The sequence below is a fragment of the Erpetoichthys calabaricus genome, chromosome 1, assembly GCF_900747795.2.
Source record: "Erpetoichthys calabaricus chromosome 1, fErpCal1.3, whole genome shotgun sequence".
NCBI classification, from domain to species: domain Eukaryota; kingdom Metazoa; phylum Chordata; class Cladistia; order Polypteriformes; family Polypteridae; genus Erpetoichthys; species Erpetoichthys calabaricus.
This window is the reverse complement of record NC_041394.2, coordinates 184,836,435-184,863,314: the sequence shown is the minus strand read 5'-3', so window position 1 is coordinate 184,863,314 and position 26,880 is coordinate 184,836,435. Positions and strand designations below refer to the sequence as shown.

General features: G+C 39.4%; 1 protein-coding gene across 1 annotated transcript; it reads left to right on the top strand.

Annotated features, from left to right (window-relative positions):
• Nucleotides 1–2,157: 2,157 nt before the first annotated feature.
• si:ch211-168f7.5 (uncharacterized) lies at nt 2,158–26,533 on the top strand. The gene is made up of 4 exons (XM_028809972.2): nt 2,158–2,552; nt 21,929–22,166; nt 23,436–23,633; nt 24,024–26,533. Exons 1-4 carry the CDS (start codon nt 2,340–2,342, stop codon nt 25,898–25,900), a joined length of 2,526 nt encoding a protein of 841 aa, XP_028665805.1. The 5' UTR covers nt 2,158–2,339; the 3' UTR covers nt 25,901–26,533.
• The last annotated feature ends 347 nt before the right edge of the window (nt 26,534–26,880 follow it).

Here is a 26,880-nt window from a genome sequence, read left to right as displayed (position 1 = left end):
CTTGGATGGAAACCTGACAGACTGAGAAGATCGTTCCTCCCCAACACTATGCGACTCTTCAATTCCACCCAGGGGAGTAAACATTAACATTATACAAAGTTATTGTATGTTATACCTGCCTTGCATACTCCACCTTGCACTTTTTAACCTGCACTGTGTTTTTATCAGTCTTTAATTTAATATTGTTTTTTATCAGTATGCTCCTGCTGGAGTATGTGAATTTCCCCTTGGGATTAATAAAGTATCCATCTATCTATCTATCTGAACTCATTGTCACGTTCATGAAACCAGTTTGAGATGACGTCTGATTTGTGACAGTGTGAATTATCATTAGAAGATGGGTGAATTGTGGCCATGAAGAGATGCACATGGTCAGCAACAATATAAGCTGTGGCATTTAAGTGGTGATTGATTGATGGTAATGGGCACAAAGTGTGCCATGAAATCATTCCCCAAACCATTACACCACCACATTAAGGTAAGTTGGGTGCATGGATTCATGACATTGGCACCAAATTCTGAACCCGACACTTGTGTGCCTTGGTAGAAAGCAAGATGCATCAGACCAGGCTATGTTTTTCCAGTTGTCAGCTGTCCAGTTTTGGTGAGCCAGTGCCAACTATTGCCTCAGCTTTCTCTTCTTGGCTTACAGGAGTGGAACTCAACATGGTCTTCTGCTGTTGCAGCCCACCTGCCCCAAGGTTCAACATGCTATGCATTCTGAGATGCTTTTCATCTCACCACAGTTGTACAGTGGTCATGTGAGTTACCATAGCTTTTCTGTCAACTCAAACCAGTCTAATCATTCTTCTCTGACCTCTCTCGTCAACAAGACATTTCTGTCCACAGAACTGCCAGTCACCAAACGTTTTTTTCCACAACATTCTGAGTAAACCCTAAAAGAACATGTTCTGTATGAAAATCCCAGGTTATACAGAAATACTAAAACCAGACTGTCCGGTACCAACAATCATATCACATTTGAAATCACAGAGTTCACATTTTCCCCAATTTTTTGACATTTTTGATTGAACATTACCTGAAGGTCCTTACCTGTGTCTGCATGATTTTTATGCATTGCACTGCTGCTACATGATTGGCTGATTAGATTATTACAAGGGTAAGCAGGTGTACAGGTGTTCCTAATAAATTTCCCTGTGATTATACATTAATTTGAATATGGTTATATTTATAAATATTAGTAACAATGAATGGCTGTTACAAGCATGGATGATCTAGTTTTAGTCTGTGTCCCACAACAGGCCCCACTTAAAGAGTTTTCTGGGGCTACAAGACAGTGATATTTGGACCTCTGAAAGGAATTAGATCAAACGTTTTTGGATAGGATTAATTAGTCTACTTAAAAACGCTAAGAAATATGGGTATTGGTCATTCTAATGTGCACTGTGTACAACAGTCACAAATATGAACAACTTGTGTAGAGTCAACAAAAGGTTTCTTAATCTTAATGCCATGATGAAATAAAATGCAGTGAAGCACTACAGAGGAAGACACTTTACATTTCATAAAGCTATTCCAGCGACAGTTGTTGGAAGCATGCACTAATAATGTGCATTTCTAACAACCAAGCTCGTTTTAAAATCAGTGTTCTCTGCCTTTGAAACAAAAGAAGTGGGTGGCACGCTCCAAAATACAACCTTTACTTTTCCGTTTTAAGACATCACATAACATACATCACCACAAAATTACACAGTAACTCTGCTAGCTCCATGTTATATCATACTCACGACTACAGATACTAGACTATTATTAAGCATTTTCAGACGTTTTGCTCAATTACCGGAAAACCTTGCTAAACATATCGCAATATAACAAACACAAACGACCAACATGGATTGTTTTATTGCTATCTCCAGTGCTTTTCTCTTGTATAGTTTAGGCCAGGCGTACACGAGGCGGGAGTCAAGCATGACGTGGCTATTCAAAAATAAACACCTGATGCACTTTGTCCAAAACTCCTTATGTTCCGCTTTTCGCATCGCCTTAACATCCGTTTCTGGGAGCAGAAAAATCTACACAGTACGCAGCCAAACTGAGATTTGTGATGGGCGGGAGTAAAATGGACGACGTCAGTGTTAGCTAGCCAATGAGAGCGAACAAAGCAGCGTGCCCTCCCCCCGCGGGAGGCTCGGTGAGTTTAGATACAAAAAGCAGTGACTTGAACTGAGCCAGAAGAATAGCCAAGGGACACCTGTTGGCTTTTCTTTATCCAAGCTGCGCATCCAGTTTCGATTGCCGAAGACTTGGATTGTTTGGGGTTGCTTTGTCGAGATCTTCAACTCAGTCGCGCAAGTCAGCGCGTTATCAATAACTTTAGGATGGCTTGTGGAGTTAGCAGCCGAAGGACTGGCATCAGTTCGCCTTGGTCGGGAAACGAGCGAGTCCGGATCGGAGAACGCTTCCATGCGAGCTTGGCTGGGATTGTGGAGCTGGACCTGCTGAAAAGTGTGCACCGAGAACTTGTGGAGACAGCGTTGAGACAGACTGATGACCAGCACGAGGGACACAAGCGACAGCCGCTACGCGATCAGGTAAGTTGAGAGAAAGACCAGCCGGATTGGTGGACAGGGTTTAAGGTGAACGTGTGATTCAGTTTTATTTGTCTTGACATGAAAGGGCGAAGTAGAAGGTGACACACCTGCGCGACTTTGCTTCTTTTTTTTTTTTTGAAATCGGATATGCATGAAAAACGCTGCGGGCGCCATCAAATTTGATTGGGCGTTCACTGTTTTTGGTTTGGGGGCTTCAAGCCTTTTGGGCTGGAAAATGAGTATTTACAAACACTATAAACAGAGCTTCTCAACAACATCTCCTCGTATGATTTCCATTTACATCTGTTGCGAACGTAATTATGTGAAAAGCTGGCGGACTGCGTTTATTGCATACGTGTATGGGTACTCATGATTAAGCATCATTACTTAACCCAAAATTGGATAGTAACTTCATCTGCTGTTTCAATGAGCCTTTTAAATTTTAAATAAATAAATGTGTGTGAGTGTATAAATGGGTGTATGTGTGTGTATGTATGTATGTATGTATATGTGTGTGTGTATTTATGTATATATATGTATATATGTACATACGTGTATAATTTTAGTTGTCAAGTCGATGTACAAAAACAGAAATTTCTCATGGGCAATAAGTCTTTCTCCTTTAAAAATAATTTCTGCATGTATTTGAAAGGTGCTGGTGCCCCTGTATATATGTATATATATTTTTAGATGCATTGTGTGATATGCAGAAATAAGGCAGATGTTGAAAGTTAATGACATGGCTAAAAAAGGAAAATTGCAATTCATCTGTATTGTCTTCATCATTTACTGGCACCTGCTTAAACAATGAATTGTTTTACAACATTCTTTTTTCACTTATTTTCCTTAGGATCATGTACACACACCCATGGCTTTTTGAGAAAGACACAGTTTTTCCTTTAAAAGAAAAACTTGACCCTTTTTGTTGCCTGTGCTTTGCAATGCCTGGTTATTTGAGCCTCTCAACTAGGAGGGGATACATTTCCTTTTTTCCTTGCTGCCAAGAAAGGCCTGATGGCTAATTAGGTTTTGATGCTGTGAACCAGTTTTGTTTAGTTTAGCCCAGTTGTGCCCACATTTGTGCATTTTCAAGGTTAATGTTTGAAAGGCTAGCTGTCTTATTTATGTATTTGTGTGTTTGTTTTTTTCCAGATTGTATCTAAATTAATAAAGATAAACTTTTTTTTTTTGCTCAAGGCTTTTCTTTTACTGGAATTTATTTTTCTAAAGCACTGTGAGCTGGTTGCTAAACTACTTAACTTTTAACTTGTTGAGTTCTACTACAGTCCTCACCCAGGCAGGCTGTGTGAGCCTGGGCAACCCCTTTAATTTGATTTTGCTCCCTTTTGTTAAAAATAAGTTTATGTAAATATTTGCAGTATAGATTAGTAATTGTATAGTTCCATGGAAGTCTATTTATTAAGTAGTGTTTGGCATTTTTAATATGCTACATAGTGCAGATTCTAAGAAGCTCCTTCCTCATCAGGTCATCTATTTTAATTTTAGTAATGGTAATGACATGTATTTTTTCAGTACTTTTTGACTACCACTACATTGTTTGTTACAGTAACTCTCTTTCCTAAAAAGTACGTAAGTTTTCTTTCAAGCATCTGTGGGAGGCAGAATGCATTTCAACAGCAGACGTCAAACCTGAGTCATACATTACCTTATTTGAATGTGGTGTATTCATCTAACATTTAGCATTTATGTAACGGAATGAAGTGTAGGTGTAAGGCAAATGAAGTGAGCTAAGCAACACGTCTACCAGTAGAAAGACAGAAAAAAAATTGGGGGAGGTTTTTGTTATTAAGAAATGCTTTGTGTTCTTCCTAGACTAGTCCTTCTATTCAAAACAAGGCTTAGTTTGTGTGAGTTAGTCGAAGCACTGTTATTTGCAGTTGAATGACAGGGATATCTGGATATCTTCCATTGTGTGTGTGTGTGTGTGTTTTTTTTTTTTGTTTTTTGTTTTTTTGTAAGCGCAGACTGTTCCATCTCAGTTAGACCTTTAATTAAGTAGGATGTCCTGTCATGACACTTGATATGTTGGCCAGAGCTGATTATATCATAGCATTTTGAGAGGGGAAGTACTTCTGTATCCTTATCTGATCAGATGAGACAAGGCCACAGATCTAGAGAGAAAACATTCTTGCTCACACTAACATTATTATTAATTTTGTATATGCTTTTAATATATAACATTTAAACATAGAACATTTGACTACTAAGCTACACAGTGTAAAGTTAACAGGCAAATGAGAAACGTCTTTGGGTAGAGTTACAGGAATGAAGTATTGCAGTAAAGTGCCATCCATAGGTGACAAACCAGCAACCTATAGACAAAAGCATTGTTAGTAAATTGTTGACCAAAATGCAGATATTCCTAGTAGATTTTTAAACTAAAAGACCGGCCTGGTCCAAACTTGTGAAAATTTCAAATTATTTCAAATTTCCAATATATCTTAAAATCACTCTTATAAAGACTGATTAGGCCTGTTAATTTAGTAGGATCTTGAGACAACACCTGTAACTCTGCCTGAAAGCACATTACAGAAAGCAGACCTAAGGCTCTTTAATCTGGAAATCAGCAAGAGAAGTTTGACCTAGCTTTATCCCATTAACTAAGACTGAGATCAGGCTCTAGAAGCTCTGTCTAAAAGAAGTATTTCAGAAAGTCAGAGAAAATGGAGTTTTGTTAACTTAACAAAAAACCTAAATAAAAAAAAAACAAGCTTAATTGTTCTGCCAAGAGCATATGTAGTCTAACCAGAAGTTATGGTTCTAGTTGATAAACTATTTCTGCTAACTGATTTCAATTAAAACCAGAAATATCAACATTAAAATACAGTATTGTATAAATATTATTAAAATATTATTACAATTATTACTGTTGTCGTAGTTTACATTAATAATGAGATGAGACATGGATGCTGCCGATCCCAAGACAATATGTGTGTAACCACACTGTGCATGCTCACTTACTCTAGTTCCTGGAGTTTTCCTAACAGGCAGTATGGACTAAAAAAAAAATGTACTACATCTCTGTGATTCTACCGTGCCCTGGGATGGCATTCACTATTTCAAATATAGATTATTTTGGCTTGACCTTGCTTTGTAATGTTGTGATACACGGAAACAATACACATTCGAAATGATCATAAGAACCCATTATGAGAAGCCTGGGCAGATCTATTTCTGATTACACAACATCATCTCTGATCTTAGCCCTTGGAAGCATGAATATCATTGACCTCACATCCTAGTTTCACAGTCAAGCCAGAAAGATTGGTTAGGCATGACTGATCTATACTGTGATCAGCTCCCAGTCCTAAAAGATGGTAAATGAGTTTGTTTAAAATACAAACACTTCAATAGCACTCTAAGTGGAAGATTATATACTCTTTCTGTCAACAGTGGAAGTGAAGCTAAGCTGAGTGTTCAATCTGAACTGTGATCTACAACTGTGTAATGGCACCTTTTGGAGTCATCTTTTTAATCCTTTCCCAGCTAACATATTCTCCTTAGGTGTGGCTAGAGTCATGTAGTGTAAATTTTGTTTTTAAAAACCACTCCACCGAAATAGTGGAGTTGCATCCTACAGTTTACATCTCTGTTAGGTGACGGTATGTCAGACAAGGTCATTTCTATCAGGGGTCTGTAAATTGTCAGATCTACACACATGTGTTAATTGTTACAGATCAGTGTTAATGTTTTTCTTCCCTAATTAGTGAGGTCTGCCCACTGTGTTATAATTAGGACACGTCTGCCTTGTAAGGAATAGCTTGTACATATAACGTGGTAGTTTGATTTTTAGCAACAGGAGATCTAAAGTGGTACCTATGTAAACTTTTTAGAGACAAGACACATTACATGTATAAAATCTGGAGAAATCTAATGTGCAGAGACCTGAACCAGCCAGTGTTGTCTGTAGCCTTTTTATTGCTTTATTTAGGAGTAGAGTTTGCACTGATCAACCAATGTCATCAAACATTATCCTGCAGCTGTTCTCCCCTTGTGTATTTACCAGGAAGATGGCCCAGTGTCTGCTAAGTCCTCTTCCTGTTACCTTATAAGCTAATTAGCTGTTAAAAGGAGTCCTTGTGAATTTTTCAAGCTTCATGTAAACTTTTCTGAGCATATGCTATTTTTCCTTTTTGTTCCTCATCTTGTCACTGGCTAAAATCTTTCTGTTCTTGCTTAATTTTTGGAGTCAGGCATGAAGTTCAAGTTGGTTTACCAAGATCTGCTTGTTATGGTTTCAACAATTAATATTGTCCATGTCCTTTGTAAAGTTTGCTGAGGGTGGTGAAAATTTTTAGAGGATTTGTCCTAGCTGGAAAGATTGAGGGGGATAAAAACTCTGTGGTTTGATGTTGTTGGGGATCTCCATTATTTGCGTCAGTCACTTGTTAGAGTTGGCAGACCGCCTGGCTACAGGGGCTCTTTGACGCATGACAGACTCATGGTAGTTACCATCTCTCTAGTGGCATTTGAAAATATGTCCCCTGTTAAATTCAATAGAGGAGGAAGGGCTCAATGAAACAACTTGTGTATCTATTCTTTAAGTATGGAAAGAACTCAAGCTGCAACTTACACATTCTTGGACACACCCCAGTCTCATTGCAGCTCCTCAGCCCTACTTTGTAAAGCCATGATCTCTGTTTTTGTCTACATAGTGGATTTTGGATAAATCACAGAAACAAAAGGAGAATTGCACATTCTGTGTACCTTGCTGGTGTTAAGGTTGGTTAGATATTATTGCTAAACTTTTATGAAGATTTCACGTTTGATTAAAAAAGTGAAACATCCCCGAAGGGGGTAAATCTAATACATCCGTTTGGCAGTGTTTTAATTTGTAGTTGCAGCATGTGATGTGAGAGCTTCAAAGCTGGTATCAATTTCATGCTTCTAGGTGGTAATTCAATGCACATCACTGTATGCTTCACTACATGCACTTGCTTTACAATATACAAAGCTGATAAGATCATAATATAATAACATTGACAGTGCTTTTGGATGAATGAATCAGCAGAAATTTCAGGGGTAGGAAAGTAAATGAAAGACCTTATAGTCTAAAGGCTTGGATCCTGCGTTACAACCACCATCCGGCAAAACATCTGCATCACTTGAATAGTTGTCAGTCAGTAAGTCGCACAATCCTCTATACCCCCACTTCTTAAAACTTTGTAAGATATTTAGGGCAGCTGTCTCTGTGTCATAAGAAGACAACAAGTCACTCTTACCTATATCCTGATATTTAGAGGTGGTAATTTGCATCCAAGTTGCTTGACACTGCTGTGGACTGCTTCTATGTGTATTTAGCAGTATCACCAGGCAGCAAGTAAACTGAAATTTATGTTACTTAAAAAGGGGAAAAAAAAGGTGGGGTGATTTCAATGCTCACATTAAACAGTTTTTACATAAAGCAGGGGTTATAGTTACAACCTTTTCCTCACATCAACATCCATGATACCGAATATTGCTGCAGTACCTCCTACAAGATAGCCAGGTGTTCCTGGTCATACATATTCTACAAAGAACATAACAGAAAAGTATATTTTCAAACCTGCTTATTCCAAAGAACATCCATCCATCCATTTTCCAACCCGCTGAATCCAAACACACGGTCACGGGGGTCTGTTGGAGCCAATTTCAGCCAACACAGGGCACAAGGCAGGAACCAATCCAGGGCAGGGTGCCAACCCACTGCAGGACACACACAAACACCAAGCACACACTAGGGCCAATTTAGAATAGCCAATCCACTTAACCTGCATGTCTTTAGACTGTGGGAGGAAACCGGAGCGCCCAGAGGAAACCCACCCAGACACGGGGAGAACATGCAAACTCCACGCAAGGAGGACCCGGGAAGCGAACCCAGGTCCCCAGGTCTCCCAACTGCGAGGCAGCAGCGCTACCCACTGCACCACCGTGCCACCCTCCAAAGAACATGTGTAGACTAAATAACAAACTCTCACAACCTGTCTGATATCTGGGCAAGAACAAAGAGTTGGCATCCAATTCCACAAGAAGGACAGAATCCTCATTGCTCCTCCTCAGTTCAAGAAGTCTCCTTTCTAGTACAATGGCATAAGGCCGAGGAGTGTCATCCAGTTTTTTGAAAGGGAAGATTACCTATGTACCTGTATAGCCTTACAACTATAGAACAACCCCATATCACAGTGCGATCAGCTAAAAAAGACAGGTGCCAGTCACCTATCAGCCATGGCTCTTTGAAGCCATATACATTACACATTTTGATGAGGCTCTACATAGACTTCACAACACCATGCTTCCTTAAAAGATCCAAGACAAGCTGATCCAGCTAGTTCTAATGACTGATATTTCATTGCAAACTAACCGATTAGAACCTCTGTTGACCCAAATGCCAAGAATATATATTTTCAGAATTGGAAATGCAAATAAAACGTAGATTTTTGCTCTTTGTTCTGCTACCAGGCTTATTAATTATTAACCTTGTGTTCAAATGTGGTAGTTGTTACTGGAAATCTATGTCCAACACAAACATCCAAAAACAATTCACCCCATTTAGATTTAGATCACACAGACTGTTCTTTCCAATTCACCTCCTCATACGTCTTCAACATTTCAAGTATGACTGTAGACGTCTCCCTGTAGAACTCTTGAGATGATGGTACAGTTGCAGCAGATTTCTGTTCTACGAAGTTTGACCCAATTAATCACCTTTCTGTTTTCATGTATACTGAACTGAAATCACAGTGAGAGTTATGCTAGCATGTCTTTTAGTTCTGTCTTGATTAACTGTCCACTTAAATGTATAAAGTGGCTACCACAGCATCGGATAATCAGAAGAAGGATCCACACAATTGACATGTAATCTTTGACCTCTGCTTTCCTTCCAACCAAACAGCAAAGCTGCATTCTCTGCACCCATGACTGGTTAATCCTAGCACTTCTAAATAACCATCCAGCAAGACATAGATTTTTTCATTTAATACAAGACATAAACATACAAAACAAACTACAAGTAAGCAAGACATGACATGTTACCACTTAAAACTGGCGCCATGGTGTAATGTAATGATTTGGGCAAAATTATGGCTTACTCTTTCTTTAACAGTGTGTGCAGTTTTCTAAGTTAGAAGAGGAAAGTTAACAAAGCTAGGGAAAATACAGAGAAGAGCTGCTAGAGTTATTCAATAACTGGGGGATGTGAACAATAAGGTTAAGACCGAAGGAGACGAAACTTTGCAAAAGTGAAGAAACACAAACTTAAAAGTATGACAACAATAAGTGAGAATGATGTCAAAGGTTACTTTCAAATACAGTCTTTTAGAGAGGACAAAAGAGCACAAAAGAAAGAAGATTTCAAAACCAAGAATTATAGACAGATATAACTAGTTTTTCAGCAATGTCTTTTCAACTGCAATGACAACTTAGTGACAATCAATTCTCAACCCTAATTTATTTAAAAATGCTTCCCCAATAGAAATTGATGGTTATTGCTGGGTTTCTAACACTTTCCTTATGTTTCTTATTTATAAAATCCTTTGGTGGGTGAACCATCCAGAAGTATTAATGGCCATCAGCATCCATTGTTAGTATGATTAAGGCCAGGCAGTACAATCTAAAGTTGTTTTTAAACTTGTAGTTAAATAAATAAACATTGGAGTGAGATTATACTGTCCATGGAAGGATATTATGTAGTATGGAATGGTTCAGATAATTTTCACAGTTTTTCTCTTCTTTGCAATTATTGGGCCTAATGAAATAATGAATATTATGAATTATAGTTTATGCAAACAGAGACAATTTGGATTTTGCAGAGGTTTGTTATATTTCTATATTTCTTGTGCTTCTTGAGACAAATAACATTCTATCTATCTGTCTGTCTAGTCCACCATAGCTCACTATTGACCACTCCTCAGTTTTTCATCTGTTGTCTCATCTAAAAGCTTTTCTCCTAAGCCCTGTGTTAACAACGTTTTTAGTGCTCTGCTAATTCTCATCTTGTTTACGTAGATTATTTATATCACTTTTTTTTCTCCTTACATTATTCTGTTTCCTTGGAGGTCAGAAACTAGAAGAACATTGTATGTTTTTATGGTTTCAGTACAAGCATTTAATATTTGTGGCCTGATGTGATTGGACTTTTAAGAGCAATGTATTCATTTTACTTTTAGATCTGCCTAAATCTAGCTTGTATGGATGTGGGGAGCTAAAGTTTATCCCATTAACTATAGGCACAATACAGGAAGCAGTGTTTGACAAGGTACCAGGCTTGCTCATGGATGTGTCCCCTTGAATTATTACTTGATTTAACCAGCATGCATCTGGGAGTAAGTACTTTTGAAAAACCCCACAGAAACACAAGAAGAACCTGTAAACTTCAGTCAGTCAGTGACTAGTCTAGAATTAGAAGCCAGGACTCTGAAGCTATGCTAGGTTAAATTGCAATATTTACTGTTCTATTATGTCACTCATTTTAAGAAAATATATAAAAAATCCTTTGAACGTATGTATGTTTTTATGGAGATATTTTGTATTTTATTTGAAATATCACAATAAATAGAACTGAATACATAAAAAGAACATATACAGAAATACTGCCAATCTGTTTTTGAAGAAGATTGGTTTAAATTATCTTATAAAAATGAAAAATGCTCATTATTATGGTTGCCTACACCGCCTTTATTGATAGCACAGACAGAGCTTACTCTAGTCTGCTTTCAATAAAAACCTCCACTTCAAGTTCCCTGATTTTCTTTTGTTTTTCCTTTCCTTCACACATACAACATCCTTTCTGACTCCATAGCTGTTTCTAGCCATTTTTTTTTTGTGCTATGAAATGTAGAGAAGTAGGGCCTTTTGATTTAATTGGACATAGCATGTACTCTGCATAGCGAGACAGACGCCTGTGGGCCACAAAGCCACCTGTCCAACTCCCTACTGGAGCGCAAAGCTCTCAAGAACAAAAGCAACAGAGTGAGGGATTGAAGGAATTAGATAACATGAAAACAAGTAGAGAGTAAAAACCATGTCCGCACCAAATGAATAAGTGCAGATAAAGGAAAGTCTGCTGTCCGAGAGGAGGGGGGAGGGGTAATGGTCATCTGTCTCCAGGACAATGAAGTTTGCAAGCTCAGGATTATGAGGCTATAGTGGAGGGGGAAGGGAAGGGCTAGTAGGAGTGGTTAAATGGAATAAATGGGATGGAAAGTCAGCCGAAAGCTGGCTTCAATTCAAATCTGACCAGCCTGTCTCCTTCTGACAAAATGCAGTTCTTTTCAGGTCAAGATTTACAGGGTCTGCCGCTTAAGAAACTTGTCTCATTTCGTAAAGATGTTTTGTCAAAAGCAGTTGGTAAGGCTGTCCCCCGCATGCCTTTGTCCTTGGAAGTGTGCAGCTGTACCTTTTTAAAAAAAGAAAAACATTAAAAACAACAAAGGCAATAAAAGTCGACTTTGTTGTGTACAGCTGGAGGTAAGCAAGTACTATAGAGGCAACGTTAACATATTAATAGCATGCAGGAGATCTACAACAGACTTAGACAGCAGTATCCCTCTCTGGGTGGTAAATGGCTCTGTTCGGCACCCCAGCAAGATATAAAGTGCCCTCCATGTGTTCACTTGCTCCTTTATGTTTCAGTTTTTAATCTTCCAAGAGATGTTCACAATATTTCTGGACCAGGCCTATTTAGGATCTGAATATCCTTCTGCTACACATTTATAATATTTGACTCTTGAGATCTGACACCGCTCTTTGGCATTGGTAACACTTTCTTAAATTGCATTCTACAAAAACTGAATTACAAATGACCAACTGTTACATCTGATGTGATTTCTGACTTCTTTGCTTTGGGAGTACTGTAAGGTTTGTGTTCACTATGAAAGGAGCTATGTAAATTTTTTAATTACATAAATCCTGCCGGGTTACCCAGCTGCACTTTATATCTGAGCAGGCCTGGCGTCTGCTGCCTGCCTGTCTGAAATGTCCACACTGAGAAACCTTGCTCCAAATGCAGATGCTTGCCATTGTTCTTCAACCTGCAGGCATAGGGCCAACTCAAACTTTCAGGGTTATTGTTTGCTGAGTGGGCTGTGCCCTGTAGCTGTGAAAGCACCATGATCTTCTTTGACATGTGCCTTTATTGTATGGGCAGTATAGGGGGAGGGGAACATTTGGGTTTTCCTAATTAAAACTTCCACAACGGAATGCTGGCTTGCAGATTTGATTCTATGGTTCCCACAGCTGTTGCTGAACTCATGGCAAACAAGTCCATCACACCCGTGTCTACTGGTATCTTTTCTGAAGGCCTTTCAATAGAGTATCACATATGGGATTTGGTGCACTTGATGTGTGTTGTGGCAGCCGCCATTAGGTGCTTTGTCATTTCCCTGTTGTCTTTAGTGACGGAGTGCTAGGCTGTACGGCCATCTGTGCATCAGTATATGCTCTCATTTACACAGTGCCACTTTGTGCGGGGGAAAAACAAAGCCACGTGTCTCTTTAGTATGTGCATGAAATACAATCCTACACACCCACAGCACTGCTAAAACTAAATATAGACACAATAGGATCCAAGCTGGCTGTGTGATAAACACTCACCACGTAACGAAACTCTCTGCACACTCTGCACCTCCATAAGTACTGCCCACTCCTTGCTTTTAAGCCTTGTGATGGAGGAAAAAATGATGTGATAACTGGTAATTCAGTTTTTACCTTTTTTTTTTTTTCCTCACTGATGGAGTGACCGGGCAAAACAAAAGCAACATATAAAAAATTAGCTGACATGATGACACAAATTTAGTGCTTCGACCATGCAATTCCAGAGACCCAGGTTCAACTTTTGGTCACAGCCTTTGTGGATATAGCATGTTCACCTAAGATTTTGTACTTTGGTCTCCTTTCACATCCCAAATATGTGTAGGTTAGGTTAATAAAAGTTAATGGTTATTTCCACTCTGAAAAGAAAACAAGGTAAAAGACAATGTTTCAGATATATAGCCTTCATCAGGTGTGCAAATGAAAAGAAAAAAAACAGGTACGTTGTCTGTTTCATCTTCTTTTTTTTCAACATGAAATAGCCTTTAACTTTTTAATGCAGCCTTACACTTACTCTGGTTAGGCTAATAGAAAAATCTAAATTAGCTCAATGGAAGTGAGTGTGGCCTCTGATAGAGTGGCATCCCATTGAGTTAATGCCTAGTGTTGGTGTAGCTTGTGCAATTTCTCCTGCCCTACAAGAGACAAACCAATTAATTTAAAAAAATGGATAGATGCATAATATACATAGATAATTGACAGTAATCTCTATTTCCTGCTGTGTGTACAAAATTAGTGGGGTATAGATATTGTGTGTGTTTATTATATGGTATATGCCTACTTAGTCCATTGCTGGGGCAGAGCCTCAGTGATATCAGGAGCAAGGCACTAAGCCCACTAACACACACACAGACAGAGTAAATACATTAGAAGAATGGTAGGCTACTTGTAAGTGAACATGTAGTATTAAAATACAAAACACACAAGTAAATACTATGTAGCTCACATACAAAATATGTATAATATATAAAATAACAATACATTAAAAAAACATATTAAGCTCATAAGGCAATTTGATAATTGAAGAAAATAACAGGAAAACCTTCTGTAATATTTGTTTACAGTATAAGAGCTGGTTTCTGGGTGTGTCAGAATAAATACTGTACTAGTTTCAGTAGGACTGCATTGGAGCAGTATCAGTACACTGCCAGTTCTCAGATTTGTTTATTCCCTACCATCAACAATTCTTCCCTCACATCACTTTAGTAATATAGAAAACTAAATTAATATAATATTAAGAATATTGGTCATAGTAAATAACCAAATTAATTTGTGAAAACCTATAATTAGTATTAAACAGTTAAACTAACTGGAGATAGTGAAGCACGTATAAGTTGTAATAGACCAATTATGTACAATACATGATAAAGCCAGATTCATTTCCATTTTATCTTACTACAATTACTAAAGCTTAGGAGGCCAAACCGGAGTTCATGATCACACTGGAAAATAGTGTTGTGTCCATAAATAAAATTATGCCTTTTTATTGTGAAAAGGACACAGTATATTCATCCATACATTGCCTTATCTATTTCAGTGTCATGGGTTCTTTTATCCAAATAATGCCTATCTGCTGAAACAGGGTGAGACAAGGACAAAGTGCATTTTGTTAATTTAAACTGTTGGCCAATAAAGATAAAACACACACAATTAACATGCCTTTCACATGCAGACCCTATTTATGTTACTTGAGTATGCAATACATCTGTGATGGCCAAGATGAAAAGTTCCTCTTCTTTAATGGCTCCATATGGTTATCTTTGTACATTCTCTGTACTCATGCACAAGTCCTGGAGCATCTGCTGAGGTCACCTATTTGTCTGCACGTAGCCTAGATCAGGGGTCTTTAAAGTCAGTCCTGGAATGTTTGCAGTGACTGCAGGTTTTTGTTCCAAGCCAGTTTCTTAATGAGAAGTCAGTTATTGCAGATGAAGCACTTATTGCTCAAGCAACAGTTGTATGCTTCATTTTAGTTGCCTCACTTGCTAAGATTCCCCATCTTTAATTACTTATTTTAGTCTTAAACGGATGTTTTTATTTGTCCCTCATTAACAATGAATACAAATGACAAAGACACCAGCAAGTCTCCATTTAATGTGCTTCCATTTATATGTGTGTGTATTTATTATGAACTGCCTGGTTTAATAAAATAATTGAAATGGAACTGAAGAGAATACAGGGCTGAAAATTCCTCATCCACTTCAAGATACAAATCATTGGGTGATATTTTTGAAAAGGGAAAAAATAAAAACTGCAATGTAAGAATGACCTGACATAGCAGAATGAAAACAGTAACACACCATAAAATTAAATTATATCTCTTAATGGTAAGGATTGGTTTTAAGTCAATCAACTGGGTTGGAACAAAAACCTGTAGCCACTACAATCCTCTAGGACCAACTTTATACACCCCAGCCTAGATGTTTCATTTAAAGGTGTAGAGACACAGATCTCATCATACAAGTTCCTCCAACTAATTTTCAAAATGTCTTTCATGTACACTAGTTGAATGATTTGTTTGTAGGGTAATATATGTGTGTGTGTGTGTGTGTGCATAAATTATATATTAAATATGTTGTGTAAATATTATATGTAGCATCAGTTGTGCAGCTGTCTCGGGATGAAAATGCTGCATTACCTGCCTGCTGGATAGCAGTTTCTAGACCCTTGGCTGGCACTGGTAGCCTCAGACAACTGACTCCTAGCTTCACGGGATAGCTGTCAGCTTGTCGTTCAAGGTGGGCAGAAGGAATATCATCCAAGCCAATGCATTTGATGGTATGTTAATGACTTTTTGAAGAGCTTGCCTCCCTTTTCCAACCTCCCCCACTCCATCCTTCCTCTTTATATTCTCCCTGCTTGACCAAAGTGGACTCGCTCTGTTGACCCGCTTGGCATCATTCTTTGAAGTGCCCTCCCAGGATCTTAGAGATCAGTTTACAAGGAGGAGGAGGAGCGTGTGATTGATTACTGCACCATGAAGGTAGTTCTACAGAGCCTGGGAAAGAGACTCTTGTAACCTGATTCCATGTTTGCAAAGCAAAGTGGACTCTGAACTGCTGACCCAACAAGTCTGAGGCTGCTGCTCTAAGCTAAAGATTTGAGGAGTCTCCCCCAGTCCCAACTTAGATGAAGTGACTTTGCATTGGTTTGTTTTGACGGCTAATTCTAGACAGTCCAGCCGCCAGGTTGACACTGTGTGCAATGTTCATAAATGCTTAGTTCTTTTGTAAAATAATAAGGAATTTTGTGTGCTGTAAGATTTTCTTCATGCAGCACTAATGTGAGTGTGAGGATTGTGTGAATGTCGTTTTTGGACTCTGGAACTGTGAGGCTGAAGTGATAACCACCATACCACTGTGTGTAATATATCCAGCATTTTTGTCAGTAGGTGAACACATTTTTTAGGGAAATTAAATACATTATAGGTAGATGAATGGTAAGCTAATAGTACGAGAGCATGCTATATTCAAATAGTAAGCATACTAAGAAATCCTTTGTAGCCAATACACAGTATAAGCTGTGCCAGTACTGGCTCTTGGTGTGCGTGCCTATATCTCTTTGTTTGCTCTCCTGGGTATTTAGGTTTGCGTGCAGGTAACACTCCTGTGTTCCCTCAGGCTGTTGCATGTGCATGCACCTGGCTTTCAAGGTGCCAGCTTTTGAATAAGAAAATATAGTGGAAGTTTAGGGCTGCTGACTGTGTTTTGTTTTTGCAACATACAAAGGCTTACTTGGCTTTTCCGGGCAGGTGTCATATAAAGAAATTTTGGTCACAGTAGTACATGAGGCCTCAACAGTGTGTTTACAATTGAATGGTAAAAGCCAGGGGGGATGCATCTGTCTGCATGTGTGTTCCTGGCACTGCTTTCACCTTGGGTCCTTCCATTAAAATCTTAAGTATATCTCTTGCTTCCCTTATTCAAACAAGTACTCAGGATACTAACCTGTTTGGGAAATACAAGCTGTCTTTTCACAAACTGCTGAACAGTTTGTCCATGTAGGAAGGGCAAGGCATTTCCTGCTAGGGTGGGAGGCAGTCTTATCTTTTTCCTGAGTTATGCCCTATTTCCAGGCCTAACTGTGTCTCAGTAGTTGCAACTATGAGGCTTGCTCTAGCCTCATGTAGTTTCCTGTCTCTGAAGAGAAGTGTGGGAACCATGTCAAAACTACAGAGAGTCTCTTTAACCCTGTAACCATTTTTTGACTTTCACAGAGGTGAACCAGGTTACATTACATTATTTTTTCAGTGATTTTCAGCCGTAGACTTGATTTACATTATCTTAGCGAGTTCAGGGTAGTGGCAGCATGGTCCTGCGATAAGCAGTTGTGTAGTCTGACATACCCAGTAATTCTGTCCAATCAGACTGTGACTTACCCGAACAAAATCAAACAGGTTTTGAAGCTCTGTGTGCATGAGAGTTGACAACCAATGAACACCCACCCAGAAGTACAAGGTGTATAATGCTGCATGAGAAATAAGGAACATAGGTGTTTTGGACCTTGCAAACAGAAGAGGGGTTTGTCTGCCTGATGTCCATGTGACAGTCTACGTTGGCTCCATGCCTCCTTGTTGCTTCTGGGAGCCTCTTCAACCCGAAACTGTCGAAAGTCATAACTGAGATGAGCTGGGCAAATGAGGACACACACATGCAGCAGAGGGTAGTGCAAAATGTTCAAGTGCTTTTATAAAAATAACTTTAAAAAAAACAGTTTTCCAAATAAATAGTTCGGTGCTCCAAGCCCTCAATAAATAAATAATCCATAAAATTGTGCAATCTGTGGAGGTTAGAACCAAGTTCGAATAAATAGCCATTAAAATTGAGGTGAAAAATCATAAAGGAGGAGGCAGTTTTTTAAAACTTCGTCAAAGGTGCGTCTTCTCTAAAACCAACGCCTCCTGCTTATACGGCATGGAATCTTGCAGCAGAGGAGACACCAGACTTACGTGGTAGCCCACTATGAGCACCGGGTTACTCCAACTACTCCATAAAAATGCTGAGCTGGAGTGGCCTACTTCAGCCCCAGAGCATTGGCCCTACGTTCCTCTAGTGGCTCTCCTTCCAGTTGCCTGCCTCCTCTTCTCTGCACCCTGGAATCCCCTGATCCTGCCTTCATTGATCTTTTTCCTTTAACCTCCTTTCTGCTCTCCTTCTTGGACATTTCCTTTCCTTTCTTTTCCATCCCTCTTCTTCCCTTCTGCCATGTAGACTCCTCTTATAATTACATGCCTAATTGGGATAAGATGTGACACACTGTTATCACCAAGGTGCGAATGAGGCACCTGACTTACACTCGCATTCACACGTGTGTCACCCAGGCATCCCAACCATCCCCACAGTGGAGCACATACATGCACACCCACACTCCATTGGAGCCGGCACACTGCTGGGACCTGATTAATTATATAAAATCCACTCTACACCATGGACTACTTATCACAGCCTCATGCTTTACATATCACAACAGTATGGAAAAAAGAAAAAAAAAAGCAGAGATTGAGGCACTACTTGTCATACCTGTAAAGTCTTCACATGAGCACTGGCTCCCTGAGTCGGCACGTTATTGACTGTCAGAGAAAGGTGTGAACTTGCAATTCTTTGAAAATGTGAAACTGTTCTGACAAGTCATCACACCGTTGTGTAATATGACATCCCTAGCAATTTCTAGTCGTTTATATTGACCTACTCGGGTGATGACATCAGCATCTGCATTGTTCAAGTTTGACATCTTTTCTAACTAGAAGTCAAGAATAGGGAATCCATTCCCGGGCTCCCGATTCCCAGACATTTTTCATTCCTGCATTCCCGGGAATGAAACTGCTGTAATTCCCGGGAAAACAGGAACTGCCAAGCTCGCATATATAGCGTGTAAAAGTGTAAAAATCAATCAAGAAATAACAGAGTTATAGTTGAAAATAATTAAGGTGGCGCCATTGCTGCAGCTTGCACTTCATCAGACAACAGCTTTGAACAGCAACTTGAAATTGCAATGCGTCAGTCTGTTGCGTCCGCATTATCTGTGCCAAGAAACTTGCCATCACAGAATGATGACAAGAAACTGGATGCATCAGTAAAAGCTGAAATGGCGGTGCTTCAGAACAACGGCAAGCGCGGGTGTTGTTTAGAACAAGTGTATCAGTATCTGATGACTGTGCCGCCTACTTCAGTGGAGACAGAGCGTGCTTTCTTACCAGCTGGAGTACTCTGCATGAAGGTGCGCTCTTGCCTGGACGACCGCATGCTGGACACGTTGTGCTATCTCGCTCTTACTACTGCAACTAACTAGATACATGAACTTATATGACAGCATGAACTGCTTGTAGATAAGGTTAGTCTTTTATTTGTGTCAACATGTTGCAGTAGTTTTATTAAAAATAAGTGTCGGTCGTTCCAAAACCGTTCACATGTGAGATGCCCGTGTACTGTGTCATCCCCGGGCACCCGGGATTCCTGGGAATTAAATGTGGGATTCCCTAATTCCCGAGAATGGATAAACCTGTCCGGGAATGGATTCCCTAGTCATGTAATGTGACATCAGCTTAACACAGTTTTCTGTGTATCTGTTTCTTAAAGTCTGAGTGGAGTAATTTCTTTTATGTTGAATTTCTAACAATTACAGTACACTGGAACAATGAATAATTCACACATATCTTTCATCCAAATTACAAAATACTTAACAAACTCAATTATAAACTACAGTGAACCCTCGTTTATCACGGTTAATCTGTTCCAGACTCTACCGCGATAAATGAATTTTCGCGAAGTAGGATTCTTTATTTATAAATCGAATATTTTTGCAGTTAGAGTATAGAAAACCTGTTTACGACCTTCTAAATACGTTTTTTAACATTATTAGAGCCCTCTAGACATGAAATAACACCCTTTAGTCACCATTACACTCGTATTACCCAATATATTAGACAAAATAAGAGAAAATAAGACATATTAGACGTTACAAATATCATATTATTATTATTGTACTGTACATTTAAATACACACACACACAGTTCTTACACACAACCACTAACCTATGAAGGCACAAGCTCAGTAGGAGAGTCTTCAGGTTGTAAGCTGGAGCGCTGATCGCACCCTCAGAGGACACAGACGCCCCTGGGAAAACCCCAGAAACAGCTGACAGTCTACCTTCACATTGCTCCTTACCCTTCTTACTTGCACTATAACGTGCGATAAACCTCTCACGCGGTACTCCGCTTACTTAAAAGTATTGTGCAGCGCCTCTCAGCTTTGGAATTGGTTGTTTTGTTTCTCTCTCTCTCTCTCTCTCTCAGACATTCTCTGCTCCTGGCGGAACTGTCATCTCTGACTTGTCATGGAGCACGTTTAAACTTTTGAAAAGAGACAAATGTTTGTTTGCAGTGCTTTGAATAAAGTTCTTTTTTTTTCTACAACCTCCTGTGTCTCTGTGCAAATCTGTGACCCAAGCGTGACAAGGTGGTGCAGTATCTTCAGCAGGTGCATCGTTGTCTTCTTCCGCTGAAGGAGTACTAGGAGTAGGCAGTGGGTGTCTGGGTGCGCGGCTGAAGAACATCTTGATAGGCAGTTGCTGGCGCTGTCTTTTCATATGCGTGAGGAGGCTTTTGTAGGGTATTGCCATATTTGATCATATCCAAGAGTTTCACCTTCTCCTGGATGGTAAGCATCTTCCTCCGGCGCTTAGTTTCATTATCAGAAGGCTTAGAAAAAGCAGCATGTTTAGGAGCCATCGTGGGGCTTAGATAAAAGTTCTCAGAAAGCGCACGCGTAGTGACATAAGCGTGTATGAGAAAAAATCGCGATAGAATGAAGCCGCGAAAGTCGAAGCGTGATATAGCGATGGATCACTGTACTCACCAGTTAAACTGGAACATGGGAAGTAGTAATAAATTTGGAAAATTTCCCAGATTTAAAAATATTACAAAAACTGTCTGGGCCAATAATAATAACATACTACTTTGACATTATTTTACTTTTCCAAGATTCATTTCATAATGTTTCATGTATGTAGCCATTTTTAGCTTAATATAATATTATCCATTATCCATTTCAGGGTCATGAGGCCAGAGTGCATCCCAGCGGCATTGGGCACAAGGCATGAACCACCCCTATAAATTGTTCCTGTCCATTAAAAGAGCCTGCTCACAGTCACACACTCTTAGTGGGGCCAATTTAAAGTCACCAGTTGTCATGTCTTTAGAGATGTGGCAGGAGAACTGACAAAGCATTAGTGGAAAAATCTAGCAAAGACACTGGGAAAAATGTACAAACTCCAGACAGACAGTATCAGGGTATGGCACTTGAACCCAGGACACTGGATCCATGAGGCAGCAGCACTGACTCTTACAGCATTTGTGTTGGCCTAAATGCATTTTATCAATATACTGTATTAATAATATTTTATACAAGATAAATGTTATTTTTTTGTTTAAGCGAGGAGGAAGGTATTCTCCCCATACATCAACCTACTTCTATAAGTACTTAAGATATAAGGTTTCATGGCTTGCTGCACTAGCCTGTCAATTGATCTTGTGCATCCACTTGCTGTGACTAATCAGCAGTCTTACTGACTGGGGTGGAAGGCCTCTACTTTATTCATTCTTGGCACATTGAGAAAGTATTCTGTTCTTTTCTATTAGATTGTATGCATTTTTCATTTTTAGCAACTATTCTCTGCCCTTTCTTGTCATATTTTTAGAGCCCACATTTCACGTTTGTGCCTTGCATCAAGTAGTTATACAGATTATTATTTACAAGCACATCACATTTTTGTTTAATTTTACTTTTCACAGATGTCATCACAGGATTGCAGTGGCTGCTACTTAGATGGACTGAAAGACAGAAAACTGGACCGGAGTCAATCACAAGATCTTCTCGATGAACCAGAAAAGGGCAGATTGAGGCAAACACTTTCTAGCTTTTCATCTGAACATTTGGAACTGGACCAGAGGTGTCACCTTCATAATGACTCAGTCACAACTGCCTTTCCAGGGGACAGCCAACTCGACTCCGACTCCAGGCCCAGCTCTGGTAAGACTTATGTGAATTTTGTAGGTTATTGTCCTTAGAAATATAATTCAAGGGGAACACTTGAGACTATAGAAGGGAAATGGGCCAAAGCTGGAGGCTGAGAAGCAACTTTACAAGGGTGGTTGTTATACACAGTAATGTTACAAAGAGAAATAATCAACACAGAGCATTGCGAGTGGTGGTCAGTTTAAGAGGCAGGGAGCAAAACAAACAGACAAGGGTTGAAATCAAGAAAATGAAGTAGGCTAACAAAACAAAAGGGTAAGTGAACTTGTATCAAAGTAAGAGGTCAATTGAACCTGGAAATTTTAACCAAACTAAATTTAATAAGTGTTCAAGAAATTGCCAATCTTTCACATGATGTCGTATAACAAAATAGAAGAAACAATATCCAAATAAACTGATTAAGAAACAAGTTGATTAATTTAATTAGCAAAAGTAAATCATAACATACGAGAAAAAGCAGGGAAAATGTAAACCCCAAGGAAAAAAACTGAACAAAATCAAAAATATATTCTGAATAATAATTTACAAACTAAAGGGTAAAATCCAAACCTCAAAACTAAATCCTTAAACCGTTCACATAAGCAAAACCATTAACTAAGCCATAACAATAAAGAAGACAAGTAAAGTGAAACAGTACTTAACCATAAAGGCGTTCTTGATTGTGAACAAGAAAGAAAAAATACGAAACCTGGAGAAGGGGTAGGAGAACAGAAGAGGAAGCCAGAACAAAAAGGGAGCTCATTGCCGTAACACCTACATAAGACCACACCTTTTTACTTAATTGGAAGCCCTTCAGGTGACTGCACAATACTGATTAATAATAATAATTGTTGTTCTTTAGGTGCAGTCAATAATTAGATATTACTTATCAATTAAAGGCCATGTCATGTAAGATATAACTAACATAATTGAAGAGAAAACAGTAGAAATCAATAAAGATCAATTAAAAACCTGACAGTTGCTGCCATGATATCACGCACATGTAGAAATGTCTCCGCAATGCACAAAATTATGCAACCAGTGATGCCTGGCATGATAGAAATGTTTAAAATGTCCACCAGATCCTTCATATGTACCTGTTAAAAACTATTCTACACTTGCATAATAACTGGCATGTTTAGGATTCATTCATTGAGACACTGGCATCTTGTTTTTCTTCTTTAAAATGTCTTTGAATGTACAGTAGTTGTTGAGAAGGTAATCTAATGAAGTTATACTCTTGATTTATGACCCAAGCTTTTAATTTTTTGTTTCCCATTTTAGGTTTCTATTCTGTTAGTGGTAGTTCTCTATCCAACTCTTGCACTTCAGTGTTCAGTGAAGGTCCTGCGGGGTCTGGTTGGAATGTGCAGTCCAGACCTCGTTCCACAGACGACAGTGCTACCCAAGGGTCAGAATTCCGACTGCAGGAGCAGGGTGGACTCACAGCAAGTCGAGAAGCCAAGAGGCCAGTCTCTGCAGGTAAGAAAAAGTCATTAGTCCTTCAGCAGAAGCAAGACTATTAGATCTGAAAACTTGTAGTGTTCTGCACTGGATTGTAGTTGACGAAACACATAATGGTAAAGCTTAGAAAATATAAACCTTGCCTAATCAAGAAGATACGTGACTGATGAAGATATGTATGCTAATAGCAGACATCAGGGTCAAAATTCTGTTGTCAGATATTTTGTTTCTGTCTTTCATTTCAAACTTTATGTATTTACTTTATCAATATACAGATTTTTGTAGGAGTGTTAAGGAGCCATGGGGCCTCATTCTGGACATCTGTTCTTAAATATTTTTTTGAATGTGTAATTGAAGGCAAAGTTTAATGTTGTTTAAATGACCTTGAATTCTTTCCATTCTTTGTAGGTGACCTAGATCTGCTCTATGGCTTCATTTCTATTGCCGAACTCTGTCCTCCAACTAGAGCAGTTGCAACTGCTGCTGCGGCATGTGTCTCAGTTTCCTCTACTGTGCAACCTCAGCTAAGCTTGGATCCCAAATACCGATCAGATTTAATCTCCCGGAACACCAATGAAATCTATCACTATCCTAGTCCACTCCATGCTGTTGCACTCCAGAGCCCACTGTATACCACCGTATCTGAGAATTCAGGTGAATCAAAAGAGGAATTGAATGAGGACAAGTCTGTTAATACGTCTGTTGCCACCATCACTCCTCTATTGCCAATGAAAGAACATGAAACTGACTCAGCCCTCAGCTCTACAAATCTTAGTGGCAATTCCAACATACTAACCTCTCCTGGGCTAAGCTGCCCTTCTGAGGTCTCCAAAATGGAAAAATACATTTCCAAACTGGTGGTACGTTACAGATGCCGCTCTGCCACCACACCTTTCAATTTAAAAAATGGAATCCCAAAACAGGTAGTTGACCCTTCTATGGTGTCACACCAGAAGAGTCTATCAATGTCCTCCATCTGCAGTGGCAGCACCTCATCCACTGTGGTGGGTGGCACTATCAACTCAGTCAGTTCTCTTAATTCTGTCAACTCAGTGCAAAATGTGAATGTCAGTGCCAACATTGCCTGGAAAGGTCGTCGTAGGATATCCACATGTTGCATGGTCAAATCTCCAGAAGGCCCTGGGACTGAGGGGCCCCGGACCTCTCCAGGATTCCAGGAATGCTGGCGCAACTCCAACAGTCCTTCAAATCGAAATTCCGTCATCTCCTTGTCTTTTGATGAAACTGCTGTAAACTGGGGGTCAAAAAAGTCCAGTATGAATAATGCCTCCAAACCAGAAGACTTCTACTGCCATACACCTGGGCTTATGCCGGGAGTAGATCTTTTGAAAGAAAGGGATGAGGAGTATGAGTGTGACAAGGAAAATGTGGCTTGGGAATGGAACAAACTACCCAAGCACTTGCAGGAAAACTGTACATCAGATGGTAACTTCCAATACTCTAGACCATTTTATAAAAGAGCTACATCTTTAAGGTGGACCAGTTCTGATACTGAGCAACTTTATCAAGGCAAGCATGCCTCCAAGGAGCTTGTGAAGGCTTCTACAATTAGTGGCCTGAATGGTATGTATGGACTGGACTGTTATCTTACAGACAGACAAACTCCAGTTCTCTTGACCAATAAGACTACTGCCTCTGGCAGTATGTCTTCAAAGAATGGCCCAATAACCAGCAACTCCAAAAGGAAGATTAGCTTCCGAAAGAGACTGGAAGCCCTGGTTACGGGTAAAAGAAGTAGCTCTGGCGGTCGCTCCAGCTCTGAAATGCACCTCAATTCTTTTAGTGGAAAAGAGAACAAGAAGAAATCTCATCTCTTCCGCAGCGAATCTCACAATGCTTTAGTGAATTCCCGGAAGCAGAGGTGGATGTCAGTGATGGAGATTTCGAGCCATGCAACAGGAGAGGGAGACTGTATGAGGCGGCACAGGGATCAGTTATTTCAAGATACCAGGAAATACCCATCTCGAATTGGCCTGATCAGCAACCAGAGAGGAGCATTCTGCCAGGATGCAAGGTTTGTGGTTGACTCTAGTCAGATGGACCTTGCCTCTGGCTGTCTGTTTCGAGGTAGTCAAGCGAGCTTGTGCAGTATAAATGGCGAGTATTGGGGCGTCCTTCACTTGCGTCCTGATTATGAAAGCCGGGTTAGTGATGAAGAGTCGGAGACAAGACTGTACAGAACAAAGTCTTTCAGGGAGCTGAGGAAGAAGGTGTTCAGCTCTATGAGGCCCTTTTCTTTTAAAAGTCAGAGTCTCAGGAAGTAAGAAAGTCTGAGTCTTTTTGGATGTATTTACTCACAAACTTCGGTGTCTGAGCCATGGTAGGAGGAAAAAGATACACCGCTTGGGCTTCTCTTTCATGTAAATGTGAGACACTCCGAAGTAAATAACATAGCCGGCTATTTATGAACTGCACTGAAGATCTCTTCATGAATAACTTTGGAGGACAAGCCCAACAGATCCCAAGAACTCTGCTGATCTCGTTGAGCGCATTTTTCTGTTCACAAACTTGTTGCCAAGATTTAACAAGAGCCCCACTTTTAGGGAAGGAAGTAAAAAATAGTTTTCATATCTACTGTAAAATATATATATAAATATATAAATATTTGTGTTTTGCAGTTGTTTTTCTGTTTATAAGTGAGACGTTGGCCCATCAGTTGTAGTGGGCACATTTATTTTCTGCAGTTGACGTTTTCTAGTTTGAAATATGCAACCTGACATTCCCATTGAATTAATCTGTTCAATTGTAAAAAAAGGCGTGGGAAACAAAATGCCTACAAGATGAAAAATTGTTAAATGGAATCATCTTTGCTCTGTACCGATGACCAAAAACTTGAATGCAAGTTTAATTATTAAAAATGTGATGCCTTAATTTTATTTATGATTTAAGTAAAAGAAAAAAAATCCTTACGTCTATGAGTTTTTATTTTCAACACTCTCCTCGTACATGTTGAGGTCTTTGTGTAAAAACTGAAAAATAATGGCTGTCTTCAAAATCCATGAAAAAATAATCAAAGCAATGAAGTGACCAATCTTACATTTTCATAGTGATGAATGCCATCCAAAAGTGTTGTACAGACACTGTTAATACAAGTCCCGTTTTTACAATTTGGAAGCACATGCAGGTTGTGCTTTTCTCACAGCCAGTGAGTGGCTAAAGTGGCAATCTTGTGTGCATTTTAGCCACTTTTCCTCCTTGTAGCAATTAACATTAAACTGCAGCTTTGATGACAGAAGGTGGTCAA

Excerpts from the sequence above, each read along its gene's own strand:
- si:ch211-168f7.5 (XM_028809972.2), top strand. The coding sequence starts at position 2,340 with ATGGCTTGTGGAGTTAGCAGCCGAAGGACTGGCATCAGTTCGCCTTGG. Across the intron at positions 2,553-21,928 it reads GACAGCCGCTACGCGATCAG|ATGTCATCACAGGATTGCAG; the intron begins GTAAGTTGAGAG and ends TACTTTTCACAG. Across the intron at positions 23,634-24,023 it reads CAAGAGGCCAGTCTCTGCAG|GTGACCTAGATCTGCTCTAT; the intron begins GTAAGAAAAAGT and ends CATTCTTTGTAG.